Consider the following 16020-nt stretch of genomic DNA (forward strand, 5'->3'; position numbering starts at 1 on the left):
GGTAGCCCTAATGAGCACAATGTGGAGAGGCCACTGTGTGTGAGAGAGGGGAGATAATTGTGGGGGGCTTTTAAACAGGGATTACCTACCTGTTGAGTCCCCCCCACCCACCTCCACCACCTCAACTCATAATCAATCAGGCTTGTGCTGCTGTTAAGGAAGTTTGTGGATAACCTAATTTTGATTTGGATAAAATCACCTCTCTCACCATAAAGTGTGTGCTCTCAAGCAGGTTTTAGAATTTTCCTAGATGTGTCCTCATCTCCCCTTTTCTCTCTTTCCCTATTTCCCTCCATCTCTGTTGATTTCTCTCTCATATGCCACCTGAATGCTGACAACAGGAGGAGAAAGTGGTGAGTGTTTCCTCTTTCTGTGAAGGCATACAGTATGTGGTTTCGTGAACTCCATTTGCACCCAGAACTTTTGCAGCATTTGTACAGTATCATGTTCTTTATTTACAGGGGTTCGAGGTATAGATGCAGGAATGTGTCTCATTCAGACCTTAAAGGGATAGTGTGAGATTTTGGTAATTAAGCCCTTTTTCTACTTAGTCAGAGTCAAATGAACTCATGGATACCATTATTATGTCTCTGCATGCAGCTGGAAAAAAGTTGCTAACTAGTGTTAGCGCAAGCTAGAGGTTTACAGGAACAGGACTCCCGTCGGATTCTGGCACGAGTCAAGTTCTAGAGTCAAGTTTGGGACAAGATGGAACAGGATCAACAGTCTACAGGAACAGGAACAGGCAGTACCTGTTCATGTGTAGAGCATTTCATAAAAAAAAAACACAACTGTGTAGGCTAGGCCTAATATAGTTTTGCTCACTAAAAATCAGTGGAGGCTGGTGGGAGGAGCTAAAGAAAAAGAGGGCAATTTTTACCCCTTCCCACGGCTCACTCTCATAATTACAGTATCTCCAGTCCTAGCCAGTCACTATAGGCTACCTCAGATGCCAATGAAGCCTTTAATAGAGGAATTGCAATGTCTTGTTGCAGCCAAGGACCCAACACTAACGTTGACATTAGAGCCAAGGAAAGAGCGATGTTTTAGCTACATTTGATGGAGTAAACTGCTTGTAAAATATGCTGCGGTTTTTAATCAAATAGTCTACCAACCGGAGAGCGGGACAATAGCTGCTCTATTCCCAACAACTTTACAGTCAAGCCCAATTGTTGGCGTATTTAACTGAACCCGTGCCATCTGAGGTGAAGAGTGAAACTTATGCAGTACTGCCACTCAGGTTTAAAAATTATATCATTATGTTCATGTAGTAAATGTTAATGCATTGCAAATGTTAATGTGTTGTAAATGTTAAAGTGTTGTAAATGTTCATAAACTCAGCAAAAAAGAAAGGTCCTCTCACTGTCAACTGCGTTTATTCTCAGCAAACTTAACATGTGTAAATATTTGTATGAACATAACAAGATTCAACAACTGAGACATAAACTGAACAAGTTCCACAGACATGTGACTAACAGAATAATTGAATAATGTGTCCCTGAACAAAGGGGGGGGGTGTCAAAATCAAAAGTAACAGTCAGTATCTGGGGTGGCCACCAGCTGCATTAAGTACTGCAGTGCATCTCCTCCTCGTGGACTGCACCAGATTTGCCAGTTCTTGCTGTGAGATGTTACCCCACTCTTCCACCAAGGCACCTGCAAGTTCCCGGGCATTTCTGGGGGGGAATGGCCCTAGCCCTCACCCTCCGATCCAACAGGTCCCAGACGTGCTCAATGGTATTGAGATCCGGGCTCTTCGCTGGCCATGGCAGAATACTGACATTCCTGTCTTGCAGGAAATCACGCACAGAACGAGCAGTATGGCTGGAGGGTCATGTCAGGATGAGCCTGCAAGAAGGGTACCACATGAGAGAGAAGTATGTCTTCCCTGTAACGCACAGCGTTGAGATTGCCTGCAATGACAACAAGCTCAGTCCGATGATGCTGTGACACACCGCCCCAGACCATGACGGACCCTCCACCTCCAAATTGATCTTGCTCCAGAGTACAGGCCTCGGTGTAATGCTCATTCCTTCGACGATATACGTGAATCCGACAATCACCCCTGATGAGACAAAACCGCGACTCGTCAGTGAAGAGCCCTTTTTGCCAGTCCTGTCTGGTCCAGCAACGGTGGGTTTGTGCCCATAGGCGATGTTGTTGCCTGTGATGTCTGGAGAGGACCTGCCTTTACAACAGGCCTACAAGCCCTCAGTCCAGCCTCTCTCAGCCTATTGCAGACAGTCTGAGCACTGATGGAGGGATTGTGCGTAGCTGGTGTAACTCGGGCAGTTGTTGTTGCCATCCTGTACCTGTCCCGCAGGTGTGATGTTCAGATGTACCGATCCTGTGCAGGTGTTGTTACACGTGGTCTGCACAGCAAAGACAATCAGCTGTTCATGCTGTCTCCTTGTAGCGCTGTCCTAGGCGTCTCACAGTACAGACACTGCAATTTATTGCCCTGGCCACATCTGCAGTCCTCATGCCTCCTTGCAGCATGCCTAAGGCATGTTCACGCAGAAGGGCAGGGACCCTGGGCATCTTTCTTTTGGTGTTTTTCAGAGTCAGTAGAAATGCCTCTTTAGTGTCCTAAGTTTTCATAACTGTGACCTTAATTGCCTACTGTCTGTAAGCTATTTGTAACGGCGTTCTTCGTTTGTAGAAAGAGAGTCGGACCGAAATGCAGCGTGGTGGTTACTCATGTTCTTTAATGAAGAAAAGTGACGATACATGAAATAACTTATAATAAATACAAAAAACAACAAACGGAACGTGAAACCTAATTACAGCCTATCTGGTGATTCTACACAGAGACAGGAACAATCACCCACCAAATACAAAGTGAAACTCAGGCTACCTAAATACGGTTCCCAATCAGAGGCAACGAGAATCACCTGACTGCTGATTGAGAACCGCCTCAGGCAGCCAAGCCTATACAACACCCCTAATCAGCCGCGATCCCAAATACTACAAACCCCAATACGAATTACAACAACATAAACCCCTGTCACACCCTGGCCTGACCAAATATATAACGAAAACACAAAACACTAAGACCAAGGCGTGACAGAACCCCCCCCCCAAGGTGCGGACTCCCGGACGCACCTCAAAACCAAAGGGAGGGTCCGGGTGGGCGTCTGTCATTGGTGGCGGCTCCGGCTCGGGACGTGTACCCCACTTCATTAATGTCCTAGTTCCTCCCCTTCGCGTCCTGGGATAATCCACCCTCGCCGCCGACCATGGCCTAATAGTCCTCACCCAGAACCCCACAGAACTGAGGAGCAGCTCGTGACTGAGGGGCATCTCGGGACTGAGGGACAGCTCGGGACTGAGGGGCAGCTCGGGACTGAGGGGCAGCTCGGGACTGAGGGGCAGCTCGGGACTGAGGGGCAGCTCGGGACTGAGGCAGCTCGGGACTGAGGGGCAGCTCGGGACTGAGGGGCAGCCCGGAACTGAGGGGCAGCCCGGAACTGAGGGGCAGCCCGGAACAGAGGGAAAGCCCAGTACTGAGAGGAAGCCCAGTACTGAGAGGAAGCCCAGTACTGAGATGAAGCTCAGGTAGGTAGTAGGCTTCGGTAGATCCTGGCTGGCTGGCGGATCTGGAAGATTCAGGTTGACTAGCAGATCTGGAAGATTCTGGATGACTAGCAGATCTGGAAGATTCTGATTGACAGGCTGATCTGGAAGAATCTGGTTGACTGGCAGATCTAGAAGATCATGGCTGACTGGCGGATCTAGCTGCTCTATGCAGACTGACAGCTCTGACTGCTCCATGCAGGCTGACAGCTCCTTGCAGACTGGCATCTCTGGCTGCTTCATGCAGACTGACAGCTCTGACTGCTCCATGCAGGCTGACAGCACCCTGCAGACTGGCAGCTCCTTGCAGACTGACAGCTCCTTGCAGACTGGCAGCTCCTTGCAGACTGACAGCTCCCTGCAGACTGGCAGCTCCCTGCAGACTGACAGCTCCTTGCAGACTGGCAGCTCCTTGCAGACTGGCAGCTCCTTGCAGACTGACAGCTCCTTGCAGACTGACAGCTCCTTGCAGACTGACAGCTCCCTGCAGACTGGCAGCTCCTTGCAGACTGACAGCTCCTTGCAGACTGACAGCTCCTTGCAGACTGACAGCTCCTTGCAGACTGACATCTCTGGCTGCTTCATGCAGACTGACAGCTCTTGCTGCTCCATGCAGGCTGACAGCACCCTGCAGACTGGCAGCTCCTTGCAGACTGGCAGCTCCCTGCAGACTGGCAGCTCCTTGCAGACTGACAGCTCCCTGCAGACTGGCAGCTCCTTGCAGACTGACAGCACCCTGCAGACTGGCAGCTCAGGCTGCTTCAAACAGGCAGGAGGCTCTGGCAGCGCTGTATAGAGAGAAGGCTCTGATAGCGCTGAACAGGCGGGAGACTCCGACAGTGCAGGAGAGGAGGAAAACGCTGGCTGCGCTGAACAGGCGGGAGACTCCGACAGCGCAGGAGGGAAGGAAGGCTCTGGCTGTGCTGAACAGGCGGGAGACTCCGACAGAGCAGGAGAGGCGAGGCGCACTGTAGGCCTGATGCGTGGTGCGGGCACTGTTGATACTAGAGCGAGGACACGCACAGGAAGCCTGGTGCTGGGAGCTGCTACCGGAGGACTGGTGTGTGGAGGTGGCTCTGGATAGACCGGACCGTGCAGGCGCACTGGAGCTCTTGAGCACCGAGCCTGCCCAAGCTTACCTGGCTCGATGCCCGCTCTAGCACGGCCAATACGAAGGGTACATACGAATATGAACCGTACCGGGCTATGCACCCGCACTGGAGACACCGTGCGCTCACTAGCATAACACGGTGCCTGCCCGGTCTCTTTAGCCCACCGGAAAGCACAGGGAGTTTGCGCAGGTCTCCTACCTGGCATAGCCATACTCCCTGTAAGCCCCCCCCAATAATAATTTGGGGTTGCTTCTCGGGCTTCCTTGCCAACCGTGTTCCCTCGTATCGTCGGCTCCTATCTCCTGCTGCCTCTGCTTCCTCCTTGGGGCGGCGATATTCACCAGGCTGAGCCCAGGGTCCTCTTCCGTCTAATATCATCTCCCAAGACCAGAAGTCCTTATATCGCTGCTCCTCACGATTAACAAGGAGAGTTGGCTCAGGTCTGACTCCTGACTCTGCCACTCTCTCCCTGAGCCCCCCCCAATACATTTTTGGGGCTGCTTTTCGGGTTTCCTTGCCAACCGTGTTCCCTCGTATCGTCGGCTCTTATCTCCGGCTGCCTCTGCTCTCCTCAGTGCCTCCACCTGTTCCCATGGGAGGCGATCTCTTCCAGCCAGTATCTCCTCCCAAGTGTAACAACCTTTGCCATCCAACACGTCTTCCCATGTCCATTCCTCCTTTCGCTTTTCCTGCGGTCGCTGCCTGTAACCACGCCGCTCGGTCCGTGTGTGGTGGGTGATTCTGTGTTTGTTGAAAGAGAGTCGGACCGAAATGCAGCGTGGTGGTTACTCATGTCTTTAATGAAGGAAAAAGTGACGATACATGAAAATAACTAATAAATACAAAAACAACAAACGGAACGTGAAACCTAATTACAGCCTATATGGTGAACACTACACAGAGACAGGAACAATCACCCACCAAATACAAAGTGAAACTCAGGCTACCTAAATACGGTTCCCAATCAGAGGCAACGAGAATCACCTGACTGCTGATTGAGAACCGCCTCAGGCAGCCAAGCCTATACAACACCCCGATCCCAAATACTACAAACCCCAATACGAATTACAACAACATAAACCCCTGTCACACCCTGGCCTGACCAAATATATAACGAAAACACAAAACACTAAGACCAAGGCGTGACACTATTAGTGTCTTTACGACCGTTCCACAGGTGCATGTTCATTAATTGTTTATGGTTCATTGAACAAGCATGGGACAACGTGTATAAACCCTTTACAATGAAGATATGTGAAGTTATTTGGATTTGACGAATTATCTTTAAAAGACAGGGTCCTAAAAATTGGACATTTCTTTATTTGCTGAGTTTATGTGCGCAGTGCTCAGCTGTAGGCTGATGCTGAGCAGACCATCCGACTGGGGTCTCAGTCCTCCAGCTTAATCAATCTATATTTAGGTACTTTAGAATGCGCCCTTTTATCCAGATCGACTTAGTCTTACAGTCAGTGCATTTAATTAAGATAGGTAAGACAACCCCACATCACAGTCGCATATTGCATTACTGAAATCATTTTCAATAGGCTTACTTCCTAAACAAACACAATAACCTACATATTTCTGCGTGCAAAAAATTAGCACAGGACAGGACGGGAGTGATTTTTATTGGAAAGGTGAAGGAAAGTTCTGGGCTTATAGAACTGTCGCAGGATCAGGATAGTACAGGAACAGACAGGACAAGACGGGACAGGAAAGAATTTTCACCCCTTGTCAACCTCTAACGCAAGCTAGCTGTACCTATAGACTTCCAATCATTGTGCTAACGCTAGTAAGAGACAGCTTGCCGAAACAATCTTGAACTTCCTTCAAACTGCATGCAGAGACATAAAATGGCAACCATGTGTTCATCTGCCTCTTGGTAAGTAGAAAAAGGGCTTACTTGCCAAAATCTCGCACTATCCCATTAAGATATGTAGCCAAGAAGAATGTAGAACCACTTCCAGTGTCAACCAATAGTACTCCACTAACTCTCACTAGACCGCTAGTAACATACCTACACCACTTACACTGTTAGGTATTACTCCAGGCATGCCTTTTACACCTTACAGCACTCACACTTTTCGGTTGAGTTTAAAACCTTACATTGGCCCTTTCCCTCAGTGGCGCTGCCAAACTATCACTTTGTTGGTACTTGGCTCAGTGGTGCTCTGGGCTTCCAACAATGCATTAGAGTACTGTAGACACTAGTCCAACCCCCCCTACAGCACCGTACAACAGCACTAACTCTAATGAGGCTTTGGCAGTAAGAGTCTGTTTCTTGAGTATAATGTGTAAACTCTGTGTATTACCTGTGCGGCCCCTATGTACTGACTACATAGCCTTGAGTATAAGTTGTGGGGACCCTGCATATAGTTTGTATAACCCCAATTTCTAACCTATGCTGCCCTCTGTATCTATTTGAAAAGAGAAAGCCCCCGTGTTGAGACTACGTGTCCCCTTAGCAATGGTCATCAAAATTGTTAAAAGGTTTTTATAATAATTATAATAAATACTACTGTTGAATGCACTCGTATATGCATTTTGTTATCGTATCAGGTGTTTAAAAAAATATGTGTAAAATGACACATGGCACATTTGCATAAATATGCCAGTTGTGTTTGCATATATGAATACATTAACATAAAGGGGTGGGACAAGGCTGCAACCACTAAAAACTTGCTCTGTCTACCCTACCTGCACTCACCTGCGCTGTCTAGACTGCATCATTATTTACTGTTGTTGTCGCATTCTCTTGCATAATTCAACAAGTCTGTCAATAGCAGGATGCCATCGGATTAAAGGTTAACACACTTAGCTCTAGATAACATCCAAACATACTTTACATTGTTTGCAAGATCAGTGATAATATCACTGTATTCCGAGTGTCCATTTTTGGAGGTTTCTTTCATTTCAGCGCATCTAATTTGTAAACATTTTAACTGTGTTAAATTATTACTTTTTTTGAATTCCACAAAAAATTCTCAGCCCTCAAAATAAAGTTACCCATCTTCTCTTTCTTATGACGTAAATGTTGAGACGGTGCATTAAATCGCTGACAAAGCGTTCTTTTCGATTCAGTTGTACAACAATGTATTCCATAGAGCCAATTTCTGCCATTACCGGGTGTGTTTGACAGGTCATTACAAACATTTCCGTAGTCGTAGCGCTAAAGGGAGAAAAAAAGGTCCGGCACAAGTAAGAGTATGAAAGAGTCACAGGAGTCAAATGAAAGCAGTCAATCCAGCAAGATTTAAGTGACATGTTGAATTTGCACCCCTCAAACACAGGAAATAGATGACTGAAAAAAGCTGACCCTCAGGTGGGCAGGGCATGCACGTTGCTAATCCTTTATGTATGGCCTATAGTAAGTATGTGGCCACTGTTTATACTGTAGCTTTGCATAACCCATATGTGACGGACCAGGCTCGATTCGGTCTTATGTAGCAAAAATGGATTTATTTGTATTTTTTACATTGGATTAAAGCAGAGACTCAGAGCTAGAAAATGATATACACTAAAGTTGAGGAACAATGGGAAAGTAATACTGCTTTGAGAGTTGATGAACTTGTAAATCCCACTTTTGAGAAAATGTCCCTTGAATGTTTTGGTACACCTATTGCAGTGCTCTCTTTGTCTACACCATTTCAGCGTCGTTCACACCCTCTTAAGCCTTAGCCCCGCCCATCTCTTTAAGGATTCACACGTGAGGCCATGTGCTAAACAGAAGGAGTATGGTTGTGTACTAAACAACCAAAGATTTCAAGTCTAAAGGCTGTTTTATACTACGTCTATCGACATGTCTGTAGACAGTTATCGCAGTGACATCATGGACATTTATTTAGCATATGTCAATCTAGCAAACCAGGCAACTAAAAGCAACATTCTAAACAATATATTGGTTAGTTTGTAGGTAGTTAGTTAGCTAGCTAACATTAAGTTAACTGGCTAGCCAGTTCAAATAATGACCATATCATATACTGTAGCTGACAATGTCTTAACTTTAGCGAATTTGCATTCATTATTGCAATTAAAGGTAAGTTAATGGCAAGCTAATTACAGTATTACAATATCTTAGTTGTGAGTGTGACAAAATAAAAACAGGGTATTCTACCGGAATTGTTTAAAACTTGGACACTTGTCTTGTTACCTTAATGTTATATCCTAAATTTGACTTTTGTGCAGGTCATGTTGTTTTTCACATTACTGTCTCTAGTAAACACACACTATATCAAAGAAAATCTAAGTTTATTTGTCACATGTACAGAATACAGAAGGTGTAAACGGTACAATTGAATGGTTACTTACATAGTGGAGTCTTTTGTTTAAACAGCTAGCTAGCTAAACAATGAACCATAATCCCAATTCATAACGTTACTAAACTGCATGAAGCTGCATGTAGCTAAAGCTAACCAACTAGGTTCAATATTAGCTAGCTAGCTAAAATTAGGCTATAACTAGCAATGCAAATGGCTCTGAGAAACGAATAATATTACTACACAGATCATACACGTAATGTTAGCTAGCAAGCCAGCCAGCTAACATTAGCTAGCTAGCTAACAGTATGCTTTAACTTGAACACAAAAAGAAAATGTCTTTCTGACAAAATTATAAATATATAATATCTGAATATGTAGCTAGCTACACGCTCTTACCTGTATCGTATACATGGATAAATGCTTCTCCCTCTCTGTCACGGATGTCATGGTTGCCCTTAGTTTGAAGATGTAATCCGGAGACATGTGTTTTATACACCAGCCTTCTGTGTGTTTTCTTTTCGACTCCCTCTGCATATTTGCAATGAAACGGCAGAATTTTCTCAATCTGCTTAGCTATCCATACCCTGCTTCCACGGCACATTCCACTGATTTCAAAACTCCATGAAGTGAAGCGCATTAGCAACACTTTTGCAGTTTTATTCATGATGTCATTCAAAATAGCATTGTTAGGAACAATTACCTACACATACTGAGCAGCTCATGTTATAGACAGAAGGATGCTACATGGCAGACCAATCCAAACTCATCTCTCGCCATATCCAGCCCATCCATTATGTCAGCCATTCATAGCTAGTGGAAAGGTTCCTGTCTTTTTCTGTGGCTAAACCAACTGGGCTTGTAATTTAACAATTGTATCCATATTTACAGATGGCATACAAGTTTGTTTTTAATGCACTTGAAAGATCAAATGTTCCAGAAGGCATTTCTGCCCCCCAAAAACAAACACATTTTGATAAAAAACATTATTTCTTTTTACATTCAAATGTCTGTCCTTTGAAGTAGTGACGCGCGGCGTACGCCAAGTTTCCTGAAATGAGTCACATATGTGTCATGGCTAATGATAAGCAGTGCTCATTGTCTACACTAATGGCAGATCTAACGGTGAAAATCTGTGTTTGTGCTGAAGCCAAGTGTTTCTCGCAGAAACACTGTTTTCGATGTCTGATTCCTCTTCCAAGACAGTAAGCGCTCTCTCCCCTTCCCGTTCCCTCTCTTTCTCTTCCCTTCATATTGTAACATCCAAGGCTATGTTTTTAGAATGTGTTGATTGGGCTAGAAAACAGACTGTTTAAAAAAAAAATCTGGCACTGTAGTAGTATTTCATCACCGCGACAATGTAGTCATATCACTATTTGATACTCTCTTGGGGTAGCGTTCAGTGTGTGTGTGTGTGTACCCAACGTCTCTCCCTGCAGCAATTTGGTAGTGGCTGAGAAATCAGTAGTCCACTGAAATCAACAGCGCCTCGTGATTACTATGGATCACAGTCTCTAGCCTCCCTCCGCTCTGTCGTTCATTCACCCCATGGAAATGTCTCATAGACTGGGACATAGCTATCTCTCAGTATCCTACTTTTGTTTCCAACATACAGATACAACACATGCCGTTACCTACCCTACACACATCGCATTTTATGAAGCCTATGTTTCACATGTTATATAAAATTACCCTCAAAGGACCTGTATATTTTGGATCAATTCAAATGAAACCACATTTGATCAATAAAACAAACAGATTGGTTGAGAAAGCAGACTCATACTTTCCTGAAGGACACAAAAAAATAGAACCAGCCCACCGAGGAGGATGAAAGCCCCTACACACTTATCTAACGACAATGTTGTGCCCCTCCCCAAGTGCAGCACAGAGACATCTAGTGGAGACAGATAGAAGTACAGTAGATTTACTCTCCTCCAATGCATTACAGTAGTAAAGAAGCACTGAAGAGATAGCGCGTGTGTGTGTGTGTGTGTGAGGGCACAATGAAACATAAACACACTCCCAGTGTGAGTGAGTAAAGACCTGTCCCATATATTATGTATTTATATGGATTATATATTACACACACTCACATTCATAGATCTATTGAGGACTCAAAGTAAATTATTTACACTATTGACTGTGTGTATGTGGATGGGTCTGCGTGTGATATAATTGGGGTCCTCATTTACTGTGACAGTGTGTGTATGTTCTGTGTGTATGTGGGCATGTGTCTTGGCGGGTAATATTACGTTTTTCCGCGTGTGTTTGCGTGTGCTTGCGTAGGTGTGTGCACGTGGGTGTGTGTGACTGAGGAGGGTTTCTGGGTGTGATGATATACATTCTCATTAACCCCAATGGACACTAATCTCCTTTGCGGCACTCTTTCATCCTGACCTAGGATTTATAGCCTGCTGAATTATGGGTAGTGCATTGATGTTGCCGCCTCCATACATCATCCATTTCACCTGTGAGGAGACACTGACAGCAGTGGCTCACTACTCATGGTCCTTTTGCCTGTCCTCTTCGCACTAGTCAATGGAGACAAGATCATAGCCCATTACATTATAGCACAGTGCATCATATAGATGGTGCAGGGGCCTGCTGGGAAGGCTAGAGAAGGGTTTCTCAATCCAGGGCGTGCACATTTCTGATTAAACTATTTGAGGGCTTGGCGAGTAGCTGATTAATCAGGTGTGTTAGTGCTGGGCTAGAAAACCTGCATCCCGGTTCCCCACAGCCCCACCAAGAGGCTCTGATGTCAGAGTGATCACTCCTAGATTGGATGTTAATTATGATGCAGCCAAATGTTGTAGCTGATCATTTGTGTGATAATGAGTTAGCCACTGATACTCCACCCACTTGGGGGTCTGAGACACCCCTCTAGGTGGACACCAGTCATTTACCAGTCAGCCATTTGTCTTTGACCTTCGTCACAACCCCTATGAATCCAGTCATCCAGAGGTTGTACTTTTCTTTTCCTACTCTCCCCTTTAGGAATCCAGTCTGTATTTGGCTTTAAGTTTCTATCATCTCTCTTGGAAATCATCTTTCACTAATCTTGGATTTTTTGAAGGATCATTATTCTAGGAAAAAACCCACATGTTGACATCACATGATCATGCGAAACCTTTACCATCGAAAATGATGAACAATAAAAACAATACAGGTTCATTTGGTTCTTCCATTTCTGCTTGTATCTGGATGTTGTAGCTATGCATGTAACTACTGTATAAGTGTTATAAAAAACTCTTCCCCTGCACTAGAGTTGCTTACATTTATTGCAAGTCTGCTGCAGTGGGAAGGATACTCTGCCTTGGAGGTGGGAAGTGTCTGTTTACAGGTCACACCTCTGACCTCTCATGGGATCCTTGACCTGCCAATCATCCCCCTTGACCTTGCCCACCTTGGCCTTGAGCCAATAGGAACTTTAGGCCATCCCATCCCGGGGTCAGAAGTTTGTTTTATTTTTCCAGTGAGTAGGCTACTCTACGGCAACTGGACATTTCTATGGGCTCTTTTCTGCCAAAGGATTCTGAACTCTGAACCTCCCTGGTGTGATGTGAATGCGTCGATGATGATAAACCATTCGTTCAACTACACCATAAAGCTGTGTGTGTCTGAGGCAATAAATGGGTTGAACTTGAGCCTGTGTCCTGATTGTCATTGTGCCTCTAACCGGGTACCCAGAGTGATTGTCCCTTATCTAAAGCGGCACCTTCATTTTCGGAGTCCATCACCAGTTGGTGGCGCTGGTTTTCAATGAGCAATCTCTTTTATAGAACACTACTCAGCTGTTCCACTACAGAGACCTTTAGTTGACACATACCTGAAGACAGAGAACGGGGATTCCCACAGTGGAATGTTATAACATGCGGTAACTATGGTTACACAGCAGGTTAGTCTCTCCAGGAACCAGCAGCATACAATAGCAGCTGAAAGATTTCAGCACTATTCATTGTTATTTCACACACACACACACACACACACACACACACACACACACACACACACACACACACACACACAATGCAGTCACACCACGCACGCAGTGAAGAACCAAAACACATCCACTGAATAATCTAATGAAATATGTATGCTCACAAAAAAATAAACGTGATCTGTGGTGAAGCCAATCACTCTCTCTCTCTCTCTCTCTCTCTGGGGGTTTCTTCTGGTCATATTACATTCTGCTTCCCCCTGTCTCTCTCTCTCTCTTGGTCTAAATCTCTGTCTCTGAGGGTTTCTTCTGGTCATGTGACGTGTTGCTGTTAGGAATGAGAGTGTGTGAAAAGGCTTTGTGTTTGCTGCAATCTGTCAGACTGTGACTCCATCCATCCGACTGGCGGCCTCCTATCAGAGGGGGATCTAATACCAGAACTACTTCTGGATTATCTGTGGCTTCCATGGGAAAAACAGAAGTTCTTAGAGTCCTGCACTCTGCCTCTCAAATGTTGTTCATTTGTAATGGTGTCGCATTTTCAATGTTGCCCCAACGGATTGTTAGGATTTAGATGGTCAGGATTTTCTATTGCGACTCTGTACTTTTGTCTCTCTTTGTACTTTTGTCTCTCTTTGTACTTTTGTCTCTCCCTCTCTCTCTCTCTCTCTCTCTCTCTCTCTCTCTCTCTCTCTCTCTCTCTCTCTCTCTCTCTCTCTCTCTCTCTCTCTCTCTCTCTCTCACAATTTCAATTCAATTTCAATTTAAGGGCTTTATTGGCGTTGGAAACATATGTTAACATTGCCAAAGCAAGTGAAGTAGATAATAAACAAAAGTGAAATAAACTAAACAAATGAACAGTCAACATTACACTCACAAAAGTTCCTAAATAAGAAAGTACAAAAGGGAAAATAACACACACACGCACAAATGCATCTCTAATCCTGTACTGGAAGGTTTCATTGTGAGTCTGACTCGGTTAGTGTGTGTGTGTGCATGTGTGCATGTGTGCGTGCGTGTGTGCGTGTGTGTGTGTGTGCGTGCGTGCGTGCGCGCGTGTGTGTGTGTGTGTGTGTGTTTGTGTGTGTGTGTGTGTGTGTGTGTGCGTGCGTGCGGGCGTGCGTGCGTGCGTGCGTGTGTGTGTGTGTGTGTGTGTGTGTGTGTGTGTGTGTGTAAGTCAGTAGTAGTAAAACTGTGTTTGGTGTCAGATGGTATGTGTCACATGTCTGACTGGGGTTTTGAAATGGAACACGTTGTTTGGTATTGGAGTGGTTGTTTATACTGAAAGAAGATGGAAAACAAAAGGGAGAGATGGAAAGTAAGAGAGAGATGGAAAGTAAAGAGAGCATAGCCTTGCTATTGAGAGAGGCCGCCGTAGATGGCCTGTCTTCTCTTGAGAGCCAGGTCTATGTGCACACTGCCCACAAAAATGTGGATACTGAGCTGCACTTCCTAACCTCCTGCCAAATGTATGACCATATTAGAGACACATATTTCCCTCAGATTACACAGACCCACAAATCCAATTTTGATAAACTCTCTTATCTATTGGGTGAAATACCACAGTGTGACATCACAGCAGAAGGATGTATGACCTGTTGCCACAAGAAAAGGGCACCATTGTAAAAACAACCAATATTTATGTTTTTTTATTTTCTCTTTTGTACATGAACCATTTGCATATCGTTACAACACTGTATATAGTATGTATATATGTATATATGTATATATGTATATAGCCTTTTGACATTAGAAATGTCGCTATAACTTTGGAACGTTTGTGAGTGTGATGTCACTGTTCATTTTGAATTGTTTATTTCACTTTTGTTTATTATCTATTTCACTTGCTTTGGCAATGAAAACAAGTCATGCCAATAGAGCGACAGAGAGGGAGAGAGAGCTGGAGGAGAACACAAAGGCACTTACACATTTAAGCTGTTCTAAGTAGTCATGAACTGTTATGAATGCTTATAGCATTCTAGTCATGTACTATAGACGATACGAAGCACTAAAGACAGGTGACTTATGAAAGTGTCACCCACAGACATTCAACTGGGAGTCAGTGCCACTATAGCTGACGAGCAAAGCTGGCTGTCGTGGGATAAACTAGGACGGCAGCAATGGCGATGGCGGGAGGCATATGCGACTGTGCGTTCATGGAGAGTGCGTTCTGTTGGAGAGCTGCCTCATCAGGGAGTGTGTGTGTGTGTGTGTGTTCTGGCACTATTGGGCAGCAGCAGCAGGCAGGGCGGGAGATCAGTGCTGGGTGCTGGCAGGAATCGGTTGCTTAGGTCTGGCAGCAGGGATCGGTGGGCTGGTGAATATCTTCAACAAAGCACTGCTCCATTGGGGGAGTTGTTGGCTTTTTCCTGTTTGTGTGTGTGTGTGTGTGTGTGTGTGCATGCGTGCCTGCCTTTCCTCTTCCCTGATGGTACTGGGCGGATGGTAGGATAAATATAGCTGCGTTGGTGTGAGGCTGTTTTCTCCTCGGCTTTAATCAAAAGCAATCTGTAGGAGTAGAGAGGGGGAGAGAATGAGAGAGAGGGGAAGAGAGAGGGGAAGAGAGAGAGGGGGAGAGAGAGGGGGAGAGAGAGGGGGAGAGAATGAGAGAGAGGGGAAGAGAGAGGGGAAGAGAGAGAGGGGAAGAGAGAGTGGGAGAGAGGGGGAGAGAGAGGGGGAGAGAATGAGAGAGAGGGGAAGAGAGAGGGGGAGAGAGAGGGGGAGAGAATGAGAGAGGGGGAGAGAATGAGAGAGAGGGGAAGAGAGAGAGGGGAAGAGAGAGGGGGAGAGAATGAGAGAGAGGGGAAGAGAGAGGGGAAGAGAGAGGGGGAGAGAGAGGGGGAGAGAATGAGAGAGAGGGGAAGAGAGAGGGGAAAAGAGAGGGGAAGAGAGAGGGGGAGAGAGAGGGGAAGCGAGAGGGGGAGAGAGAGGGGGAGAGAATGAGAGAGAGGGGAAGAGAGAGGGAAAATGTGGAATATGCCAAGGTGTTTTATTTTAGTTCTCTTTAAGGAGCCATCCGGGACGTTTATGGAATAATGATAACCCTGGTGGCCAGAGTAAAGGGTCTCCCTCTCTCCCCTCGCTCTCCTCCCTCCCCTCATCTCTCCCCTTCTCTGTCGTGTGGTCCTCTTTCCCCTTA

The 16020-nt window shown here is 45.6% G+C and overlaps 1 protein-coding gene across 6 annotated transcripts in view; it reads left to right on the forward strand.

Annotated features, from left to right (window-relative positions):
* LOC109899716 (regulating synaptic membrane exocytosis protein 1) overlaps nt 1–16020 on the forward strand; it is an 81112-nt gene that overhangs the window by 27115 nt on the left and 37977 nt on the right. For all 6 annotated transcript variants that reach the window (XR_004211622.1, XR_004211623.1, XM_031835703.1 and 3 more), the window contains exon 4: nt 342–353. Coding sequence is in view for 4 of the 6 variants with exons in the window: in XM_031835703.1 (XP_031691563.1) it covers nt 342–353 (12 nt within the window). In the remaining 2 variants the exon portion in view is untranslated. The remainder of the gene's footprint in view (nt 1–341; nt 354–16020) is intronic.

The sequence above is a fragment of the Oncorhynchus kisutch genome, linkage group LG11 (assembly GCF_002021735.2).
Source record: "Oncorhynchus kisutch isolate 150728-3 linkage group LG11, Okis_V2, whole genome shotgun sequence".
Taxonomy (NCBI): domain Eukaryota; kingdom Metazoa; phylum Chordata; class Actinopteri; order Salmoniformes; family Salmonidae; genus Oncorhynchus; species Oncorhynchus kisutch.